Source organism: Halichoeres trimaculatus, unplaced genomic scaffold (assembly GCF_033239565.1).
Source record: "Halichoeres trimaculatus isolate MK-OKI-2021-1 unplaced genomic scaffold, fHalTri1.1 fHalTri1_scaffold_9, whole genome shotgun sequence".
Classification (NCBI taxonomy): Eukaryota; Metazoa; Chordata; class Actinopteri; order Labriformes; family Labridae; genus Halichoeres; species Halichoeres trimaculatus.
In genome coordinates this window covers 33,646,498-33,664,783 of record NW_027437188.1, presented here as the reverse complement: position 1 = coordinate 33,664,783, position 18,286 = coordinate 33,646,498, and the positions used below count along the sequence as shown (strand labels likewise).

Sequence of the window (18,286 nt, the reverse complement as noted above, 5' to 3'; positions counted from 1 at the left end):
TTGGTCAAGCATGATCTGAAATTGGATCTAATGTTTTAACATGGATTGTATTTGTATTTAACCTACTCAAAAATCCAACTCTTAATATTCCTACAACAGTGAGGAAAAGTAATTGAGCACAGATTCGCAGAAGTTTTTGCAAACCAGAGATTTCTGCAAATCCTCAAGTTTTCAAAGTAGCTTAAATACAATTTCAGAAAAAAAAAATTCAGTTTCTAGTGGCAAAAATCTCAGCCCATAGAAAAAAAATTAAAAACCTGAATATTTCCTCCTTTTTCTGTTTCATATAAAAAACAGGTTTCTTTAAAGTCACACACTCCATCTGCTGTATTCCTTTAACCAATGCCATTGCTGGTGTAAAACCTGGTGTAAATACTGGGATGATTAACTTAAGATGTGCAGCAATCATCATTTATTCTTAATGCAAAAGAAAAACTGTGGGGTTTTTTTTTTTACCTGGAAGCGTAAGATGATGGTCCAGATAAGGCCAAGGGTGAGGCGGTGGTTTCCATCTACGATGTCATGTGACCCAACGTTTTCCAGGTGAACCCTCTGTTCCTTGAGGAATTGGAGCGCTTTGTCCACATTCTCCAGGCAGTGGATCCGCATTCGCCCTCGTGTCGGCCTCGGCTGGACGGAAAAGAAAGTTTATCACTATTTACACCAAAGCGTCTTCATCTGAGCTTTACAAGAGGCGTCATGAAGTGTCAACATGTAGTCACACCATCATTGTAAACAATCTGCAGCGATTATTTTATATTTCAGTATTTACCTCAAAATTATCTGTCAAAGCATGTCAAGATACAGCTCCTGAAACTAAAACAGAGTGCTCCACAGATTGCTTTCAAACAGTTGACACCAGATGTTTCTGCCTGTTGCCACTGTTGGGAATAACGCTGTTAAAACTAACACCGTTACCGACAGGGAAATAAGGCGCATTACTGTGTATCAAACCTGGCTCGCAGATAAACTGTGGGGAAAAGCGTCAGACACACACGTAATGATGACAACAATCATTTTGACACGTCTTTAATAAAGTCCTAAAGGAAACTTTTCAGCAACAAATATCACACAGCTCCCTGTGTGTGTCTGTGTAACCTCAGTCAGAGAGGATCTCACGCAACGTCTTTGGATCAAACTAACTCCAGGGAGAGGGGTGGATGCTTTTTGAGGTTTGAATGTAAGGTTCAAGTAGACGACTTGTTTTTAGGGTTGGTACCTTTCACATGTGGTACCTGGCATTTGGTACTGATACTCAATGGTACCAATTTTCGGTACTTTTTGGTGCTTATCTGGTAAAAAAATATTGATTTGTTTAATAATAAAGATATTTCTTTTCAATTTAACATATTTATTCTTCATTATATAACCTTGCAATGCCGTGTTCATGTCCAGCATGGAAAATCACCTACTCTTCCACTCCTCACAGTCACAAGGATGCATTTAGGTACCTAAACATGGTACCTTTTGACTTAACATGAATCAGTACCCGGTACTTTTGACAGAATTTGGTCGGTACCTTTCAAAGTGCCTAATTAGGTACCCATCCCTACTTGTTTTGACTTGAAAAAATATCAGACATGACGGGACCAGACTTAAAATGAGTGGTTAATTGGGAGAAATTACAAGTCGGGAGTGGAACGAGAGACAGGGTTAAAAGGCGGGAGAGCCCCTCCTAAGTCAGGGGTATTGGCAGGACTATCCGACCCCTGAGTCGAACGGTCTGTGGCGTTTTCAGGATGGAAGTAAACAGACACAACTTCAACGTCATAGATAGAAGAGGTAGAGAAAAACCTGCTCAAAACTGACTTCTTTTGCAAAATTAAAGATTAAAAAAATGAATTAATTCATTTACTTATTTGGGAAAGTAATGAGTAACTTTCACTAATAACTTTTTTTAGGTAATTTTCCCAACACTGCCTGTTGCAGGTTGAATGACACTCAGGAAATGACTGTGACTCATTAAGACATTTGAAGTTGTGTGTTCCTACCAGCAGCTCTCCACTGAGGACCTCCAGCAGTCTGGTGAGCATGTACCCATCCTTCAGGTCGTTGTACAGGTCTGATATACGACAGGAAACTCTGGACAGATGGGAGTTTACCCACTTGGTGAACGTCTTCTTCTGCACCGCATCGCGTTCATCTGAGAGGAAACACAGCGTTAGATTCACAGCAGTGTCACATGACCAAAACTGTTATCAAACTTCCCATGACAGTGTGTTTGATGTAAGTACAGAGTCACGTATGACCTCTGACCTGCTAAGGCCTTAATGCGAGAGCACTCAAACAGCTTGGAGCTGGTGCACTCAGTTTCCCAGAACCCGGAGCCGATTGGTCGGTTGTTGTTGTTGAGCTGGCGCTGGGCTTCCGCGTTGTCCAGGTCCGGGGAGGCATTAGCCATCGCGCCCAACACCCTGCTGGAGAAAGGATGATCCATCATTACTGGCCTCTGATATCTAACATGTATAACCACACAGGTGCTTCTACAGCACGTTAGTTACATGACTCACAAATAATAAAAAAATGAGAGTTAATACCAGATCCATAAATGGCCTCACCCCCAAACAGAGCCTAAAATAGTCCCTTTTGTTTGTTTCGTACATTTTATGAATGATGCAGCCTTTACCCTTGGCAACAGAGCGTTTTACAAAAGACGAGTTAAAAATAGAAAATCTCTGATGACTCAAAGGACGGTAGGAGACCAAAGTAAAATAATTTAGTCCTCTCCTCTTTCTCCGTTTGACAGCTGAGAACCTGAAGATAAAAATAACTTCACCAAGACGTCGCACAATTCAGAGTGGGAGGAAGAAATGGAAATGCTCGACATGACCAAACAAAAAATAATGCAGATTCAGTTTTCTGACAGTCATCAGGTGATCTTTGAAACTTATTGAGACTGACATCAAATTTTAGCAGACAGCATTTTAAGGTCAATAAAAACTGACCCTTACTGAGACGTGAGGTGAAAGATCCCAAAAATATCCGCACATCAGCTCTGACGCAAAACTCTGAAGTGTTTAATCAAAGAGTAGTTGTAACAAAACACTAAGCTGACTAACGAAGTGATGAAACGTGTCCCAACTTTTAAATACCTGGGTTTTCATGTATGCTGCCTCTGCCTCTGATGACGCTGGACTCAGTTTCCCATGCTGCATTGGTGCATTGGTTTATCTTTCTTTGTAGGGCTGTACTAAATGATCTGTCGTCTTATCTCTGCTCTTCACTGACTCCTTAAGTTGTTACTGGCTTCCTCAGACTTGTTCTGTTTTCGTTCAAAGTGCTTTCTGTCTTTTTGCTCCTTCACCTCACAATGGATTATTTTGTCCGTTTAAACTAGAATTAAGAATCGTTTGATGAGCTTGTGCCCTTGTTATATTGCTGAATGCTGTAATGTTTACTTGTCGTCTCTTGTCCTGTCTTGCCCTCTGTGTCAGACTTTTTGTGCTGCTGTCTTGATCAGGACTGGTGTGTGAAAGAGATTTTGCATCTCATTAGGAATATTCTAGTAAGAATAAAGGTTAAATAAAAATATACACATAAATATATATGAAGATTCACAAATTACACCCTCACTTTAAAAAGCTAATACTTAACTCTTGAAAAGATCTTTCCTGAAACAGCCTCAGTGACAAAAATTTGCTGTTAGCCTTTGTTTGAGGCATCTACAAAAATCTGAACAGACTAAAAAGTATTTTTAAACCAGAAAAACACTTTCTGATAGAGCTGGGACAGTGCTATTCACCCGATTTATGAATTTTGCCGTTTTTATTGCATATCATATCATATCACGCTGAAGACAGAAATAACTTGACCGCAACAAGCGTTTCTCTGTTTGCCTCCTCACTTTAAGATTCATGCAGCTCTGAACTCTCCTTACTGATGAGAAGCTTGTGTTAGATAAAGAAATCAGGGCTAACAACAGGATGAATAAACTTTTTAACCAATGCAAAGAGTTTTAACTTGTGACGTACATAACAACAAAGAAAAAAACTGACATTTTCTCTATAGTTTTATAATTTAGTTGGTTTTGTAAACTAACGGTACAGTTTTAGCAGGTTATTGTTTTTGTGAAGCCTCATTAAAAAAAAAAAAAATCAGATAACAAACATGTTTTTCGTTAACTATAATAATCCTGACTAGAGATGGACCGATATGGATTTTTCCGGGCCGATACCGATACTGGTTATTTTTTAATCAAGGAGGCCGAGAACTGATATTTGAAGCAGATATTAATTTGTCAAAGTGAAAAAATTGGTGTCAAAATTTTGAGTTTATCAAACAGCTCCCAGACTTAGCAGCATGTTTTATAAAGTTAAATTAAAACTTAAAAAAATTAAAAGCAAAAGTTTTCTTCAGTAAATAAAGTTTTCCAAAGTTTCAATATAACTGTAATAACTGCACTGCAACTGAGTAGTGACTGCAGACAGCGGAGTGGCTACATCAGAGCTGAAACAACACAGTTTTAAATTTCTTTCTTATCGGCCATCGGATTTAAAAAAAAGGCCGATATGCCTCAAAATGCCAAATATCGGCCCCGATAACTGGCCTGGCAGATAATCGGTCTATCTCTAATCCTGACATGAAAATGCATGAATGTCTGTTCACAGTAAAATATGAGATAAATATCATATCTTAAGTTACCATCAAGCTTTACTTCATAGGAAACTGTGCAATGCCAATATGCCACCAAAGCATTCGGATAAAAACTAGTACTGTCAGGCGATTAAAAAAATTAATCGAATTAATTACAGGATTTGTGATTAATTAATCAAATTAATCACGTTTTAATCTCATATCTGTTTAAGGTCCCCGAATAAAGAATTTGAATTCCAGGGCATTAGAAAATTGTAGTACATGACTAATTAAATCAATACACAAAGACTGGCCGATATTAAAATGCCTGTGTTTGCTGCCATTGACGTCTATAGAGGCGGGGTCTGGTGGATCTTGTCAATCAAAATCTTGCTCATTAACTACTGTGTGTGAGAGCGGTGTGCTCTTTGGATGAGAGCTCAGCAGGGATATGAGGAGAAGATGTGAGATGACAGAGACATAGAGAGACGCTGTAAGTCAGAAAAGTTCAGGCAGCTCACGCTCCAACTGGGGATGTGTCACGGTAGTTCAGAGAGAACAAGCGGCGCCATCGTGAGAAAAGACGACGGGGATCATGGAGACGATCAAAGGATGGAGCGCCAGAGATGAACGCGATCAAAAAAAGTATGTTTTGTCTGTTTTTTTTTTAATCAAAAACAGGAAGAGAGACATGAAAGAAGGGGGTCCACTCTTCTTAGGTAATTTGGGTGTTTACATTGTCAACAATTTAATCTAATTGAAGCATTAAAGTGACATCCCTAATATAAATACCGCAGATAAAATGTCCAGACATCCTTTAAAAAACTTCCTCTGTATTGATTGGTCACTTTTTGCTTCCTATATGTGGATGAGATAAAAAACGAATGAAAAACCAAAACATGAAGAAACTGTCTGTGACAGAAAACATTAAACACACACCTAGCAGCGCCTCCCCCAGCTCTCTGTGTATGAACACATGATGGATGGATACAGAATACACTCAGTTAAAGAGCAGATGAGCCCTCAGGACATGAAATATGGCATTAGATGCTCTCCTCCTAACCGGCCTATAGATGTTTCAGACGCTGAGTGCTTATATTTCAGGCTTACGGTTAACAAAACTGAACTTTTCACTGATAGGCTTGAAGGATTTCAGAAAAGTGTATAAATTAAAACGTAAGCATAGTTGATGCTGAGTGTTTCTGTCGTCTTCGGCTTCTTTTTGACGTAAATCTCTCCCATCCCATCCCTTCCCTCCCTTCCTATCATCTACAAAAAGAAGTCCAGGCGCACAGTTGTCGCTACACCTAAACCACTGGAAAACAATGTCGCCATATCGAGTAAATGTCATCGTGCCCCGTGAGACACGGAGAGGAGGGGGCTGCTGCGCACTTCGCCGTTCTCCCTGGAGAGAATAATGGAAAACATTTCAGAGCGAGATGAAGCTGAGACGACAGAAGAAGAGCCACTGAAGTAAAACCACAGGAAATATGACTTAAAGGTAAACTGGACCACCTGAAGAAGCTTTGACTAAAATACGAGACAGTCAGACCTGTCTCCACCTGATAAGAGTAAAAATAAAGATGTAGTACGAAGATGGAGGCATGCTATCGTTCGCAGTGGTAAAGGTTTGATGAAAAATAGAAATATAAAACTTTAAGATAAGACCATCAGACTGAAAAAACAGGAGAGGACGTCACAACAGAAAGGTTTCCATACATCAAACTGTCACGCTGTAATTACAGTCAGCAACTGCGCGTGTGTATCCTCTGGTCTCCTTGTGTGATCCTTGCCTAACCTCAAACACCTGATGTCCTCCAATCAATCAGACTCACGGCTCACAGACTGCTCTGATGTGTGTTTGACTTTGTGTTCTCACCCTAAATCTAATCATCAGACTCAGCTGTAGAGGAATCAGATCGCCCCGGGCTGGAGAGTGGGCTCAACAACACTGACAATTACAACCAGGCTCACACACACTCACATACATATGACCACACACACCTCTAATTGACCTCAACGTGAATTCAGAGATTTGACAGCTTTCAGAGTTGGGCTGCAAAAAGCTGGAAAATTCCCAGTAAATTTCAGGTGATTTTCCTAAAAAGTTCCATGGAGTGATATTGAAAAATGTTCAGGTTTTTGTTGCCATCAAGTGAAATTACTTAAAAAAAAAAAATCCTGGGAAATTTTGGGTGGGAATTTTTTTCAATTATTTTTTTTCTTATCAACTTGAATGAAGTTAGAAATAATCATGGTAAAAATAAATTAAAAAATTAAAAAAATAAAATACATAAATAAATAAATAAATAAATAATAAATAATAATCATAAATAAATAAATAAATAAATAAAAAAATAACACACATTGACAATTAAAAAAAAAAATCATAAATAAATAAATAAATAAATAACACACATTGACAATTAAAAAAATAGAAAAAATAATAAAATAAATAATGAAAAATAATAAATACAAATAAATGATAAAAAAATAAAAATTATCTTGAAACAACATGATTGAATGCAATTTCAGCTGTATACCAAACTCATTCAATCATAACCAGTGGCTATTTTACCAGTCTGAAGCATTTCCACTAAAACCCCATTTCTGGACTTGTAGTTTAGAAGTCCTGTTAAATGAATATAAATAAATAAATTAATTAATTAATTACTTTGTTAATTAATTAATCAAAAAAATAAAAATAAAAAAAATAAAAATAATCTTGAAACAAAATAATTTCATGCAGTTTCAGCTGTGTACCAAACTTATTGGACCATCATCATCAGTCACTACTTTACCAGTCCACAGCATTTCCATTGAGACCACATTTCTGGATGTGTAGTTTAGATGTTCTGTCAAATAAATAAAAATGAAAATATATGAATAAATTAATTTATTAGTTTATTTAGAAAAAAAATCTTGAAACAACATGATTGAATGCAACTTCAGCTGTGTAGCAAACTAATTTGATCATTATCAGTCACTACTTCACCTGAAGACAGCATTTCCATTGAAACCACATTTCTGGATTTGGAGTTTAGACGTCCTCTCAAGGTGAGTTTTGATGACTGTACCAAGATAAATATGTTTGATGGTATGTCTTAACTTTAAGTAATGGATACATATAATTTAAACTCATAACATTTAGACTTAGTTACAGAAAATTCCCCAAATTCCCTTAAAAATTTGTTTATTATGTAATCTAAAAATCTTATGTCTGCTAAAAAAAAGTCCTTTCAATTCTTGTTAATTTCCGTAAATTCCTGTGGGAAGTTTCCAACCTTGAAAATTTCCAGACTTTTGCAACCCTAATTCTTGTGTTAAGGTTAGGTAGGGAATCAAATGACCATAAAAGTTGTTTTAAGACTTGAAATTTGTACTGATCTAATCCTGGTATCAAGTACCAGTTCTGATTCAGACTGAATAAGTAAAATCAGGAAGAAGGATAACACCAGCTGCTTAGCAGTTTGGAGGTATTTAGCACTTTTTTCAGCAACAGCAACTTACAACATGTGCTAGTTTAATTCCTCACTTATCCACTGCTCAGGCTTACTGTCCAACTGTGATTACTCTTAGTCTTGCAGATTAACGATTTCAAACTGTGAATTTTTTGTTCAAAAATCTCTCTTTTTTATATTTAAATCCTTTGTTTTAGTCCTTTTGTTTAAAAGCTGGGTTGGAAAAAAGTTGAGATGTCAGATCCCTGAATGAATACTAAAAACTGACTCACATGTGATGTGCACTTTTGGGAAAAACATGGCTCCTGTTATAGTGTAGTCATCATCATCATCATAGTTATCATTTATCTACACTAAAAACTGCAAAAATTAGAAATATTGAAGAATCTTAATCAAATTGGCAGATTAGATCAGTATCAGTTTTCTCCAGACCAAACCCAGGTTTCAGTATCAATAACAGGACTTGAAAAGTCCAATTGGTGCATCCCTAAACATCAGTTCTGACAACAATGCCATGAAAGCTAGAAAACTATGTCCAAAGGTCTGTTATACTGCTCATAAAAATGCAGTTACACAACAGTCAGCAAAAGTTTCCAAGCATTCAACCTGGAGAAGAAAGGTAAAGGACACAGTGTCGTGTCCTGTGACTCTCAGTCTGCAAAAAGCTACAGGTGGAGTGTGTCTGACTCCATGGGGAACAGAGCCACCGTGTTTGATTTGGTCCAGGATACGAGTCACAACCTGGGATCAAACGTGCAGACAGCAGCAGCCTCACTGATCTCTCCATGAGGCGGGAAAAAAAAGAAGACATCACCTGTGTGTGTGTATGTGTGCGTATGAGTGTCTAACTGTGAGTGTGTGTGAGAGAGGGACAGCATGAAAAAGAGAACTCTTGAACATGACAAACATGATCAAAGTACAACAGCTAAAATCATTTCCTGCAGCTAATTATCGTTTTTGTCTAGTGAGCATGTGCAGCAGAGAAGCATTAACAATAGGGATACACGGATTCTTGGCGTGGCTGATAATCAATGTCGATATCAAGTACTCTGAGCCACATCGGCATCAGCCTTTTTTGCCCCCGATCCCAATCCTGATTATTTAATATTGCGTATCGGCTGATACTGAGTCCCAATCCGATTTTTGGGTGTGAAGATAAACTTTGTTGAAGAAGTGAGAAAGTTATGCAGCAAAGTTTTTGTTTTGTTTTATGTGTTAACAATACGGAATAGTAAAAATATTAAGTCTATTTAACTTAGTCCAGCGAGTTTTGAAATGAAAACCCTCTGGATCCTAAACCCGTCGGCGGGATCAAAATACCACTTATTTTCAAATGAATGACATTTACAAGCCATTTGTCCAATCCAAGAACTAAAAACACTGGGGTAATCGTCAGATTCTCAAGTTTCCAAGGGGTACCTGAATGCATCACATGAAAAGCTGGAAACATGACAGAGAAGATGGGAGAATTTCATTAGGGGTAGACTGATATGGACTTTTTGAGGGCCAATACCGGTACTGATTATTAGTATTTAAGGAGGCTGATAACAGATATTTGAGGCCAATATTAATTTGCAGTCAATGTGAAAATATTGGAGTAAAAAATATTGAACAATACAAACTCCAACACTTCACTGCATTCAAATTCCTTCAAGCATATGCTTAATAAACAGCTCCCAGGCTTAGCAGCATGTTTTATAAAGTTAACTGAAAACTCAAAAAAATAAATAGCTTAAGTTTTCAAAAATTTCTATGTAACTGCAATAAAACTGGACAGAATTGGAATTGTGCTATTGAATTTGTGCTGCTTTTTACAGGCATGTAATGCAGTTGAATTAATTTTCAGTTTGGTTTTACATGACTGATTTGAAATGACCGTCCGGGGCTTCCACAGTGTAGACAGGGAGAAACTCTGTGCAGAGAAGCATCAGAGCCAAAACAACACAGTTTTGAATGGGTTTCATATTGGCCGTCAGATTTAAAAAAAAAAAAGGCAGATGTTGATATGCCCCAAAATGCCAAATATCGGCCCAGATAATCGGCCTATCCCTAAATTTCATCAACATCCCTTTGAATTTCACGTCTTCTCAGAACATTTACAGGAAATGATCCGTTTGCTTGATAAATTGAGTTGGAAAGAAAATTCTATGCTTTTTACAGCTTTCAGCAAACCCTGAACAATGGACAACTGTTAGCATGTAATACAGCACGCTAAAATCAGAGGCTGCCCTGAACGCAACTCTCTGAAGACTTAGAACCTACATATTAGACACCAAAGGGTAGGGATGGGTACTTTTCACATTCGCAACGATACGGTACCAATGCCCGGTACTTGGTAATCGGTATCAGTACTCAACAGTACCAGTTTTTGGTACTTTTTTCTGTTTATGTGGTAAAAAATATCTTTTTTTTTTAAATGATAAAGTATAAAAGTTTTCAATTTAATATATTTATTCTTTAGCATATAACCTTGCAATGCTGTGTTCATGTCTAGCATGGAAAATTGCCTACTCTTCCACTTCTTCACAGTCACAAGGATGCATTTAGGTACCTAAACATGGTACCTTTTGGTTTTATGTGAATTGGTACTCGGTCCTTTTGGCAGAATTCGGTCGATACCTTAAAAATACCTAATTGGGTACCCATCCCTACCAATGGGACTATCTCATGTTTTCCCCTTTCATGGAAATATACATTTTGCTTCGAACTGGATTATAACATTAACTGACCTGAATCATCTGTGGTAAAGAATCAATCTAGTGTGTTGTGAGGCTCAGCAGAAACACTGTTTGTTTTTGCCATTTGAGCCGTTTGTCCCCCTAGAGTTACCGTAGGGTGCTGCAAAGTAGATATTATTGCCGTACGTGTCTGGTTGTGCACGTGTTCTTGTTTTACCATACTCATCAACTTTATGAGGTTGGGCACACTTATAGTGCTTGGTTTGACGCATTGGTGTTCAGCAGCAATCTTGGCTTTATGTTGGCTAATGTGAATGATCGGTTGAGAGGATCGGCTAGAATTCCTGATCACTGATACTTTAAAAAAATGCCAAAATTGGCCCGATCCAATACTGATACTTTTTAGAGATCGTGATCTGGACATCCCTATTTCAGACTGTGTTATTTTGGCTCCAATACAGCCAGGCCTCTCTGTCTCTGGTATTGTCCCACCCACTGTACCACATGACTGGTGACACACAGAGCCATTTTTTTTGGAAAACTTGACTTACTGTGGAAAACTTTAGGGAGCTATTTATTTTTTTCATTTTTCATTTAACTTGATCGGACATGCTGCTGAGCCTGTGAGCTGTTGAATAAACATACACTTAAAGGCCAATATTTTTACTTTTACTGCAAATGAATATCAGCTTCCTTGCCTACTGATAATCAGTATCGGTATTGTTCCTGAAAAAAGTATATCAGTCTATCTATGATGAGTATAAATAAATAAAACTATTAATAAGTAAAAACAGACTTTTGTCTTGTTTCTAGGACAGGTATCTCTGTTTCTGTCTGTGTGTTCTGCATGCTCTACATTCAGAGCGCCTGTCTTTGCTACCTCCTCCGGTGCTTTGAGTTTTTGTGTCTCTGCTCCATCAGCCGCTACTCTCTTTACTTTGAAGTTTAAGGAGCCAGACTCTGACCCGTCTGAGTCAGTGACACTCTGAGTGCAGAGTGGGACTGCTGCTCAGCTTTCCTCGTGCATTACTGTTACTGACTGACGTCTCCTCACTGTACGAGTATAAAGAGGAATAAAACTTTGATTCTTTGATGACAGAGCGCGACTGTTCAGGTTAATCAGAGCTTGAAATAGTGTCGTTTTTTTAATCTCTCAGTGAATTTCAGGATGATGACACATGGATCACAAGAAATATTTCAGAATTTTCTATTGATTTATAATCAATGGTGTGTGGGTGTGTGTGTGTGTAAAGCTGTCAGTCGTTATGCTTTCTCCTCCAAACCACTCAGTGTTATTATTGCCCTCTCCCCCAGCTATGCTGTTGCCATTGGTAACCACAATAAATCACCATTACACCGCTGGCGGGATGAAAGCATCAGTGCCCCTCCCCACCTCCCCGCTCTCTCCTTTATTATCCTTCACACTTTTTCAGCTGCCCCCCACCCTCTCTGTCTCTCCTTCTCTCCTCTTCCTGTCCCAACCTCCTCTCCTTTCCATCTGGACTCTACAACTTGTGTTTTGGTGATTAGTGTTTGGTGTGAAGCTCCAAATTTCCACAGATTGATAATACGCTGATCTTGTCAGGACATGGGACGCCAAACAGCAGCCACGCCCTTGAAACAGGAACTTAACCCCCAAATGCTGCAGTGAAACTGTTCACTCACCAGTGCTGAACTGTGGGACAAAGGTGCAGGAAGAAGCACTTTTTGACCTCTTGCGTTTAAAGTCTTATAAAGTCAATATTTATTTTCTGCACAGAAGAAGAAAGTTGAAACATCACAGGATTTAACAAATAACTAACTCCTCTGTGGTGATAGGATAAACAACCGAGAGTTTTTTTGAAACTACGGGCTCCCTATTTGAATTTTTTGCAAGATAAATGATGAGAGAAATAAAGATCAGACTGATTGTATTGTAAAATTAATTATTTTATTGTAACAAGGGCTTGGTTGTAAAATAAAATAAATTGGAGTGGTAACTGTGGAAGTAGATGATAGATGATTTGGGAAACCTAGACCCCTGACATGTGGAAAATATATATTTTTTTACATTATTATCATTATATTTTTATTACTATATTTTTATCATTATTTATTTGACTATTTTTTTAATATAATTATCATTATTATCAGTATTTTTTATTTTATTCTATTATAATTTATTTTATTTTATATCCTCCTTTTGCTGTAATATTATGTTGTAGTTTTAAGGGACTGGTTCCTAAGTCCCATTAATGTATGAGCTTGTTTTGTCTTTTTTTCAATATTCTTTCATTTATGATTAGTATTATTATTTTATTATTATTATTTATTAGATTTACATTAATCATATTATTATTATTATCATTATTATATATTTCCTCCTCTTGTTGTGATATCATGTTGTAGCTTGTTTTGTCATTTTATTGTTTAATTGTCCAAAAAAAAAAAAAAAAAGTGCATTGTAAAAAGATAAAGAAGCTGGTCAGGAAACTTTGTTACAGTTTTGGTATCTTACTTCTGGTTTTACTCTTCCAAAATTAGTGCAGTTATGTTTTACAAAATCAGGGAAGTATCAGGGTAAGTTTCACACCAGATGTGTGCAAACTGATTTGAAAAACAGCAGTTACTGTCACGGGTAGGACTAATGTTTGGACATATGATCATTTTGTTAACTTAACATTAAACATATAATGAAGACAGTTATTTGGACGACCTCATGAGAAGATGAGCTGAGAAAATAAGCTAAACAGATGAAGCTGATAGTGTTTCTTTTATGTTGTTGCTGCTCATCTCTTTCGTAGCTTTCTGAGTTTTCCATCTCACTTAAGAAACTCAGCACAAAGCCTTTTGGTTCCTTGGAAAGATCTAACTATATTAAAAAAAATCATGTGAATGAAGCTAGCAGACAGAACGAAGAGAGCGTCATGTTAGAAAATTAGTGTTGTTGAAGAAGTTTTAAGGATTGTCAAACATTCAAATACTCTGATAAAAATGTCACACCGTTACGATGTATAAGACACTTTTTGTTCATGTTTGAGGAATATTTTCTGTGTAAATTTAGCCATCAACTCAACATGGTTTAATTCTTTTATCTTTCATAAACTTCTCTTAACTCAACATTTACACATCATAACCTGTGTAACTCACAACCCAGAAACTATTGAGTTTTTCTCCATGTTGCTCAAGAATAAGATGGACTCAGAAAAAGAAAGGAGAGAGTGATATTGTGGAGATGTAAGAGAAATGTACCAGAAAAAAAGAGGAAGAAAAAAATGCCATGGAAGAGGTTGAATGGAGGAAAATCGAAGGAGCAGGAGACACAGGAGGACATATCTTAGGAAAGATTGATAAAAAGTGAGAGGGGAAGAGACGGACAGCTGCCAGTGTTAATCAGTCAGGAGCAGAAGCTCTGTGTCTCTGAGGCTCCTAATTTACCCCACACACACACACACACACACACACACACACACACACACACACACACACACACACACACACACACACACTCATCCTTCCTTATCAATATGGTCAAATCTGATACCTCTACCTGATACCTGAATCGCCTACTGACAACTGTCCAAAGCATCCTCATTTCTTCTGATGATGAAATGATCATCATCAGCTGAACAAACTTGAATGTTTACAACTTGCTTCCAAATATAAGTTGGGTTCATGAGTTTTAGTAAAAAAAAAGCTAGTCACACAATATCCAGTTGAATACTTTCAAATTCAGCCTCTTCTGTTGCTGTATAAAACATCAGTAAGTGTGTGCAGCACAACAAAATAGGGCTGCAGCGAAACTGTCTTCTGTTTATTTGTCTTCTCCCTTTTTGTTGGATTATTTAACAGTTGGCAACTAGCTGAAGGTGCAGTACCGCCACCTACTGGACTGGAGTGTCCCTCATACACTCCTTTTATATGTTGTGAAATGCAAGGTTTGTCTTTTAGGACTCTTTTTGTCTTTTTATTAAATCGTCACCCCATCTAAAAACAATGAGGAGTTCATTAAACCAATGTTAGCATTAGCGTTAGCTGCTACAGATAGTGGTAGGGCAGAGAGAGTGAACTGTTTGACCTACAGGTGAAAAGATTGAGGACACATTTTTATTTATTTGCCTTTTTGGCCCAATAAGTTCTTAATCTGATGATGTAATAATATAGTTTCTGTCATTTTTTTCCGAACTGTTGATTCTTCAAGTGACAATACATTCATGTCACTTTTTGTACTGTATAAATGTAGCATCTGGTCAGTTTAATTATGTTCAAATATGTTGTTTCAGTCAATAACTAAAATAACAATGCATGTTTGGTTTTGCAAATTTTACAATTATGTATTCTCATCCTTTTTTTCTGATTCATCGATTAATCGTTAATATAATTGTCAGAGCAATCGATTACTAAAATAATCGTTACTTGCAGCCCTAGTTACCAAGCTATATAAAACATCAGTAGGTGTATTTAGCACAACATATTTTCAAGAGCTGAAACGATTCCTCGAATGATTCGAGGTACTCGATTACAAAAAATACTCGAGTAATTTTCTCCGCCTCAAGGAATCGTTTAATTTTTAAAAAGATCAAAGAGTGGTATTTCAAGTAGAGCTGAGGCCATATTAAGAGAGTTTTCAGACCCCTCAAGCTACCTCTTATACAAAATAGCAACTAGCAACAAATCTAGCTTCTTTACTGGAGTTTGGAGACTAATGAGTCATTCTACGAAACGGGTGCCATTTGGGTCCGCAATATTTGATGAGATGTACAAGGCACAAAAAATGTGTCAAAGTGTGTTTACAAATTTTGGAGCTACCAAAGCAAGTGCTCTTATTGACATGCTGTATCAGAAAATTCTATTTCTTAAAGAGAAAAATTTTCATTTGAAAAACAACTGCTCTTTAACTAAACAAAAATATATTTTATCCGATTACTCGATTAATTGATGGGATTTTCAGTAGAATACCCGAATACTAAAATATTCGATAGCTGCAGCCTTAATATTTTCATGGATCACACACTTACTGCTGTTAAAATGTTTTACTGTGATTCTTTGCTCCTGCTCTTAGTGTTCATCTTGCGTTACTTTTCACTCTGCAGTCGTTCACAGAACATATGGTGAAGTCTGTTCGTCCGCTAATTCTTGCTATAAATGTAGATGCAGATGTTGCAACTAGATGATCAAAGATTAGATTAAGGTAAGAAGAAAGCGCTCAGAAGCTGCCTTGAAACTTAAGCATACTTAGATTGAACCACTCTCCTTACCCGTGCAGACTAATATTAAACTTTGTCTATTTTTATCCTACACTCAGATTTTCAGACAAGGGTTTAAGCTTTCTCTTTCTTTCTTTCCCTCTGTCTTTCACACAGACTCTGGACCCTTCACCGTGACGTCACCCAGTACGTACTTTACACCATGCACTGAGTCACTTCCACTCACTTCACCTCAGCCGAGTGAAACAACATCTGCAAGCAAGAGCAGCAGCCGCCGCCCAGTTCTGAGTCTGCAAGACCACAAGCCTTAATCAAAACAGTAACCTTGTGGTCTGATAAACAACAAGAGCAGCAGAAGAGAGCTTCAGTGTCCCAGAGAGACTGTCTATCATCCAGACGAGACAGGGGGAGCAGCGAGGATGACAAAGAGAGCTGTCGAGCAGTATCATGTGGAGGAATAGACTAATGACACGTGTGCGTTACTATTTTAGCTCTAATCATTTAGAATCTGAAAATATATCCAATCTGTATGTGTGTGCACACAGTACATGCACTTTTATACCTACAGAGTGTAACGTAATACTCTGTATGTGGAACTACAATTACTACACTCTAAAAATAACTCCTGATGCAATATGACGGGCTGTTTTCATGACAACAGTGCAGCATAACTGAGATATATTCTTGTATGTTGACACATAACTTACACTACACAAGATGCAATAATACAAAGTGAAACATTAAACAAAAAAGCACTTCAACTTCCACAAAATAAATATGGTGCCAAGCATTTATCCACCATGCATCCCATATATTATACTTTCAACACCTTATCACTGAGTTAAATCTAGAAAATGGCTTCAGGACACTCTGCACCAACGAACAGTCACTTCACCTGATTGTGACAGTCTCAGAGCAAAACTGAGGTTACACTGCTTTCCACTGCAGCTGTGATCAAAAAACTTGACAGTGCATCAGCTTCTTGAGTTGCTGGAGCAAAGCGAGGCTGCTGTCTGCCTAATCCTGCTAATGCAAACATAACAAATGTGAATTAATCACGAGTTTCTTCATACAGCAGTGTCAAAAAATGGATTCAGGTAGCACCAGAGGGAGAAATGGCAAAGCAAAGCGAGGTCACAGAGAGACCAAAGACACACTACAGCATAACTTCCTGCAGGATTGAATAGTAGGCCTATTACTGAGGATTCATGGCCGGTAAGTTCTGTTGCATTAAGGTACAGTTCGCCTAAAGGTCACACAACCCAACATAGCCATCTGATATTCTCAGGTGTTGGTTAAAAGAAGCTTTAACTGATACAGACAGTCATGCAACAACACCACAGCCCATAAACTAGGCCGCTATTCTACTTCTTAACCTATTCATCACTTGGAGGAAAAACCAGGTCCGATAAGATTCACATGCACTTCACCAGGCAAGCATCATGTAACACATGTAGGTGAAAAAGACATGAAACAGCGCTTCCCCTCGCCAGATCACTGCAGTACCCTGCACCCAAATGCAGGCCGGCGTCCCTGCAAAAAAAAGGAAAAAACACCGTGCACCTCGACTCCTTTTTCCCACACAAGGAATGACAGAATGAAACGACATCCCACAGAGAAACAGCACATCCTGTCATCCTTCTATCGGCCTTACCTTCAGCTTTACCGTCAGTTTTCCCGGATTGGTTTGTCCTCTTCTTACACCAAGACGTCGTTCGGCTGAATCGATGAGGAGAGCGGTTTATCAATGGAGGAAACTGACGCTTCGCTTTTATTCCAGCAGGGTCTTCCCTCAAATAGTCCTTATAACAGGAGGAAGCGGTCTGTCAGGGAAATCACAGCAGCAGCAGGGGTAGTCTCTGCATTTACAAGGCCTTTGCGCATAAAAGAGCGCCGTGTGTCTGCAGCGGTGACCGCCGGCCAGGAGATGCTGTCGGTGCTAAGGATGCGAGCCGGTGGAGGGTGATGATGATATCCATAGAGGTCCCCGTTTCCACCTGACACAACCTCTCCTTCCTCCCCCTCCTCCTCCTCTTGCTCGCCACTGGTGATGCTGGGGAGAAATATCAGCATTGGTGCGGCGAGTGGAGAGAGAGGGACGGATTCAGAGAGAGGAGGGGGATTCACTCAGTTAGCTAACGATAAGCTTAACAAGTTCAGAAAGCCAGACTTTTACAAGACTACGTTAATACGGTATTAAAACGTCAAAAAACACAAATATATTTTTTACTTGACACTTTCAAGAAAATAAAGCTCTAATTATTTATATTTTACCTGTTTTAAGAGTCACTTCTTTGGTTATCGACTGTTTAAAGATGCATAATCGTGTCGAATCCGTGACGTCACCCATCTGTAGAGCTTACTAGCTTGTTCGGCGTCCAGGCACCGT

At 38.1% G+C, this 18,286-nt stretch overlaps 1 protein-coding gene across 3 annotated transcripts in view; it reads right to left on the bottom strand.

Annotated features, from left to right (window-relative positions):
• sptbn4b (spectrin, beta, non-erythrocytic 4b) overlaps window positions 1-17,950 on the bottom strand; it is a 91,802-nt gene extending 73,852 nt beyond the window's left edge. For 2 of the 3 annotated variants that reach the window (XM_074680411.1, XM_074680413.1), the window contains exons 1-4: window positions 17,552-17,950; window positions 2,257-2,417; window positions 1,992-2,143; window positions 457-630 (exon numbers count right to left, since the gene is read on the bottom strand). In XM_074680411.1, the coding sequence (XP_074536512.1) occupies window positions 457-630; window positions 1,992-2,143; window positions 2,257-2,401 (471 nt within the window). In that variant the 5' untranslated portion in view covers window positions 2,402-2,417; window positions 17,552-17,950. The remainder of the gene's footprint in view (window positions 1-456; window positions 631-1,991; window positions 2,144-2,256; window positions 2,418-17,551) is intronic. The other variant, XM_074680412.1, reaches the window with a different exon arrangement.
• Between the last annotated feature and the right edge of the window lie 336 nt (window positions 17,951-18,286).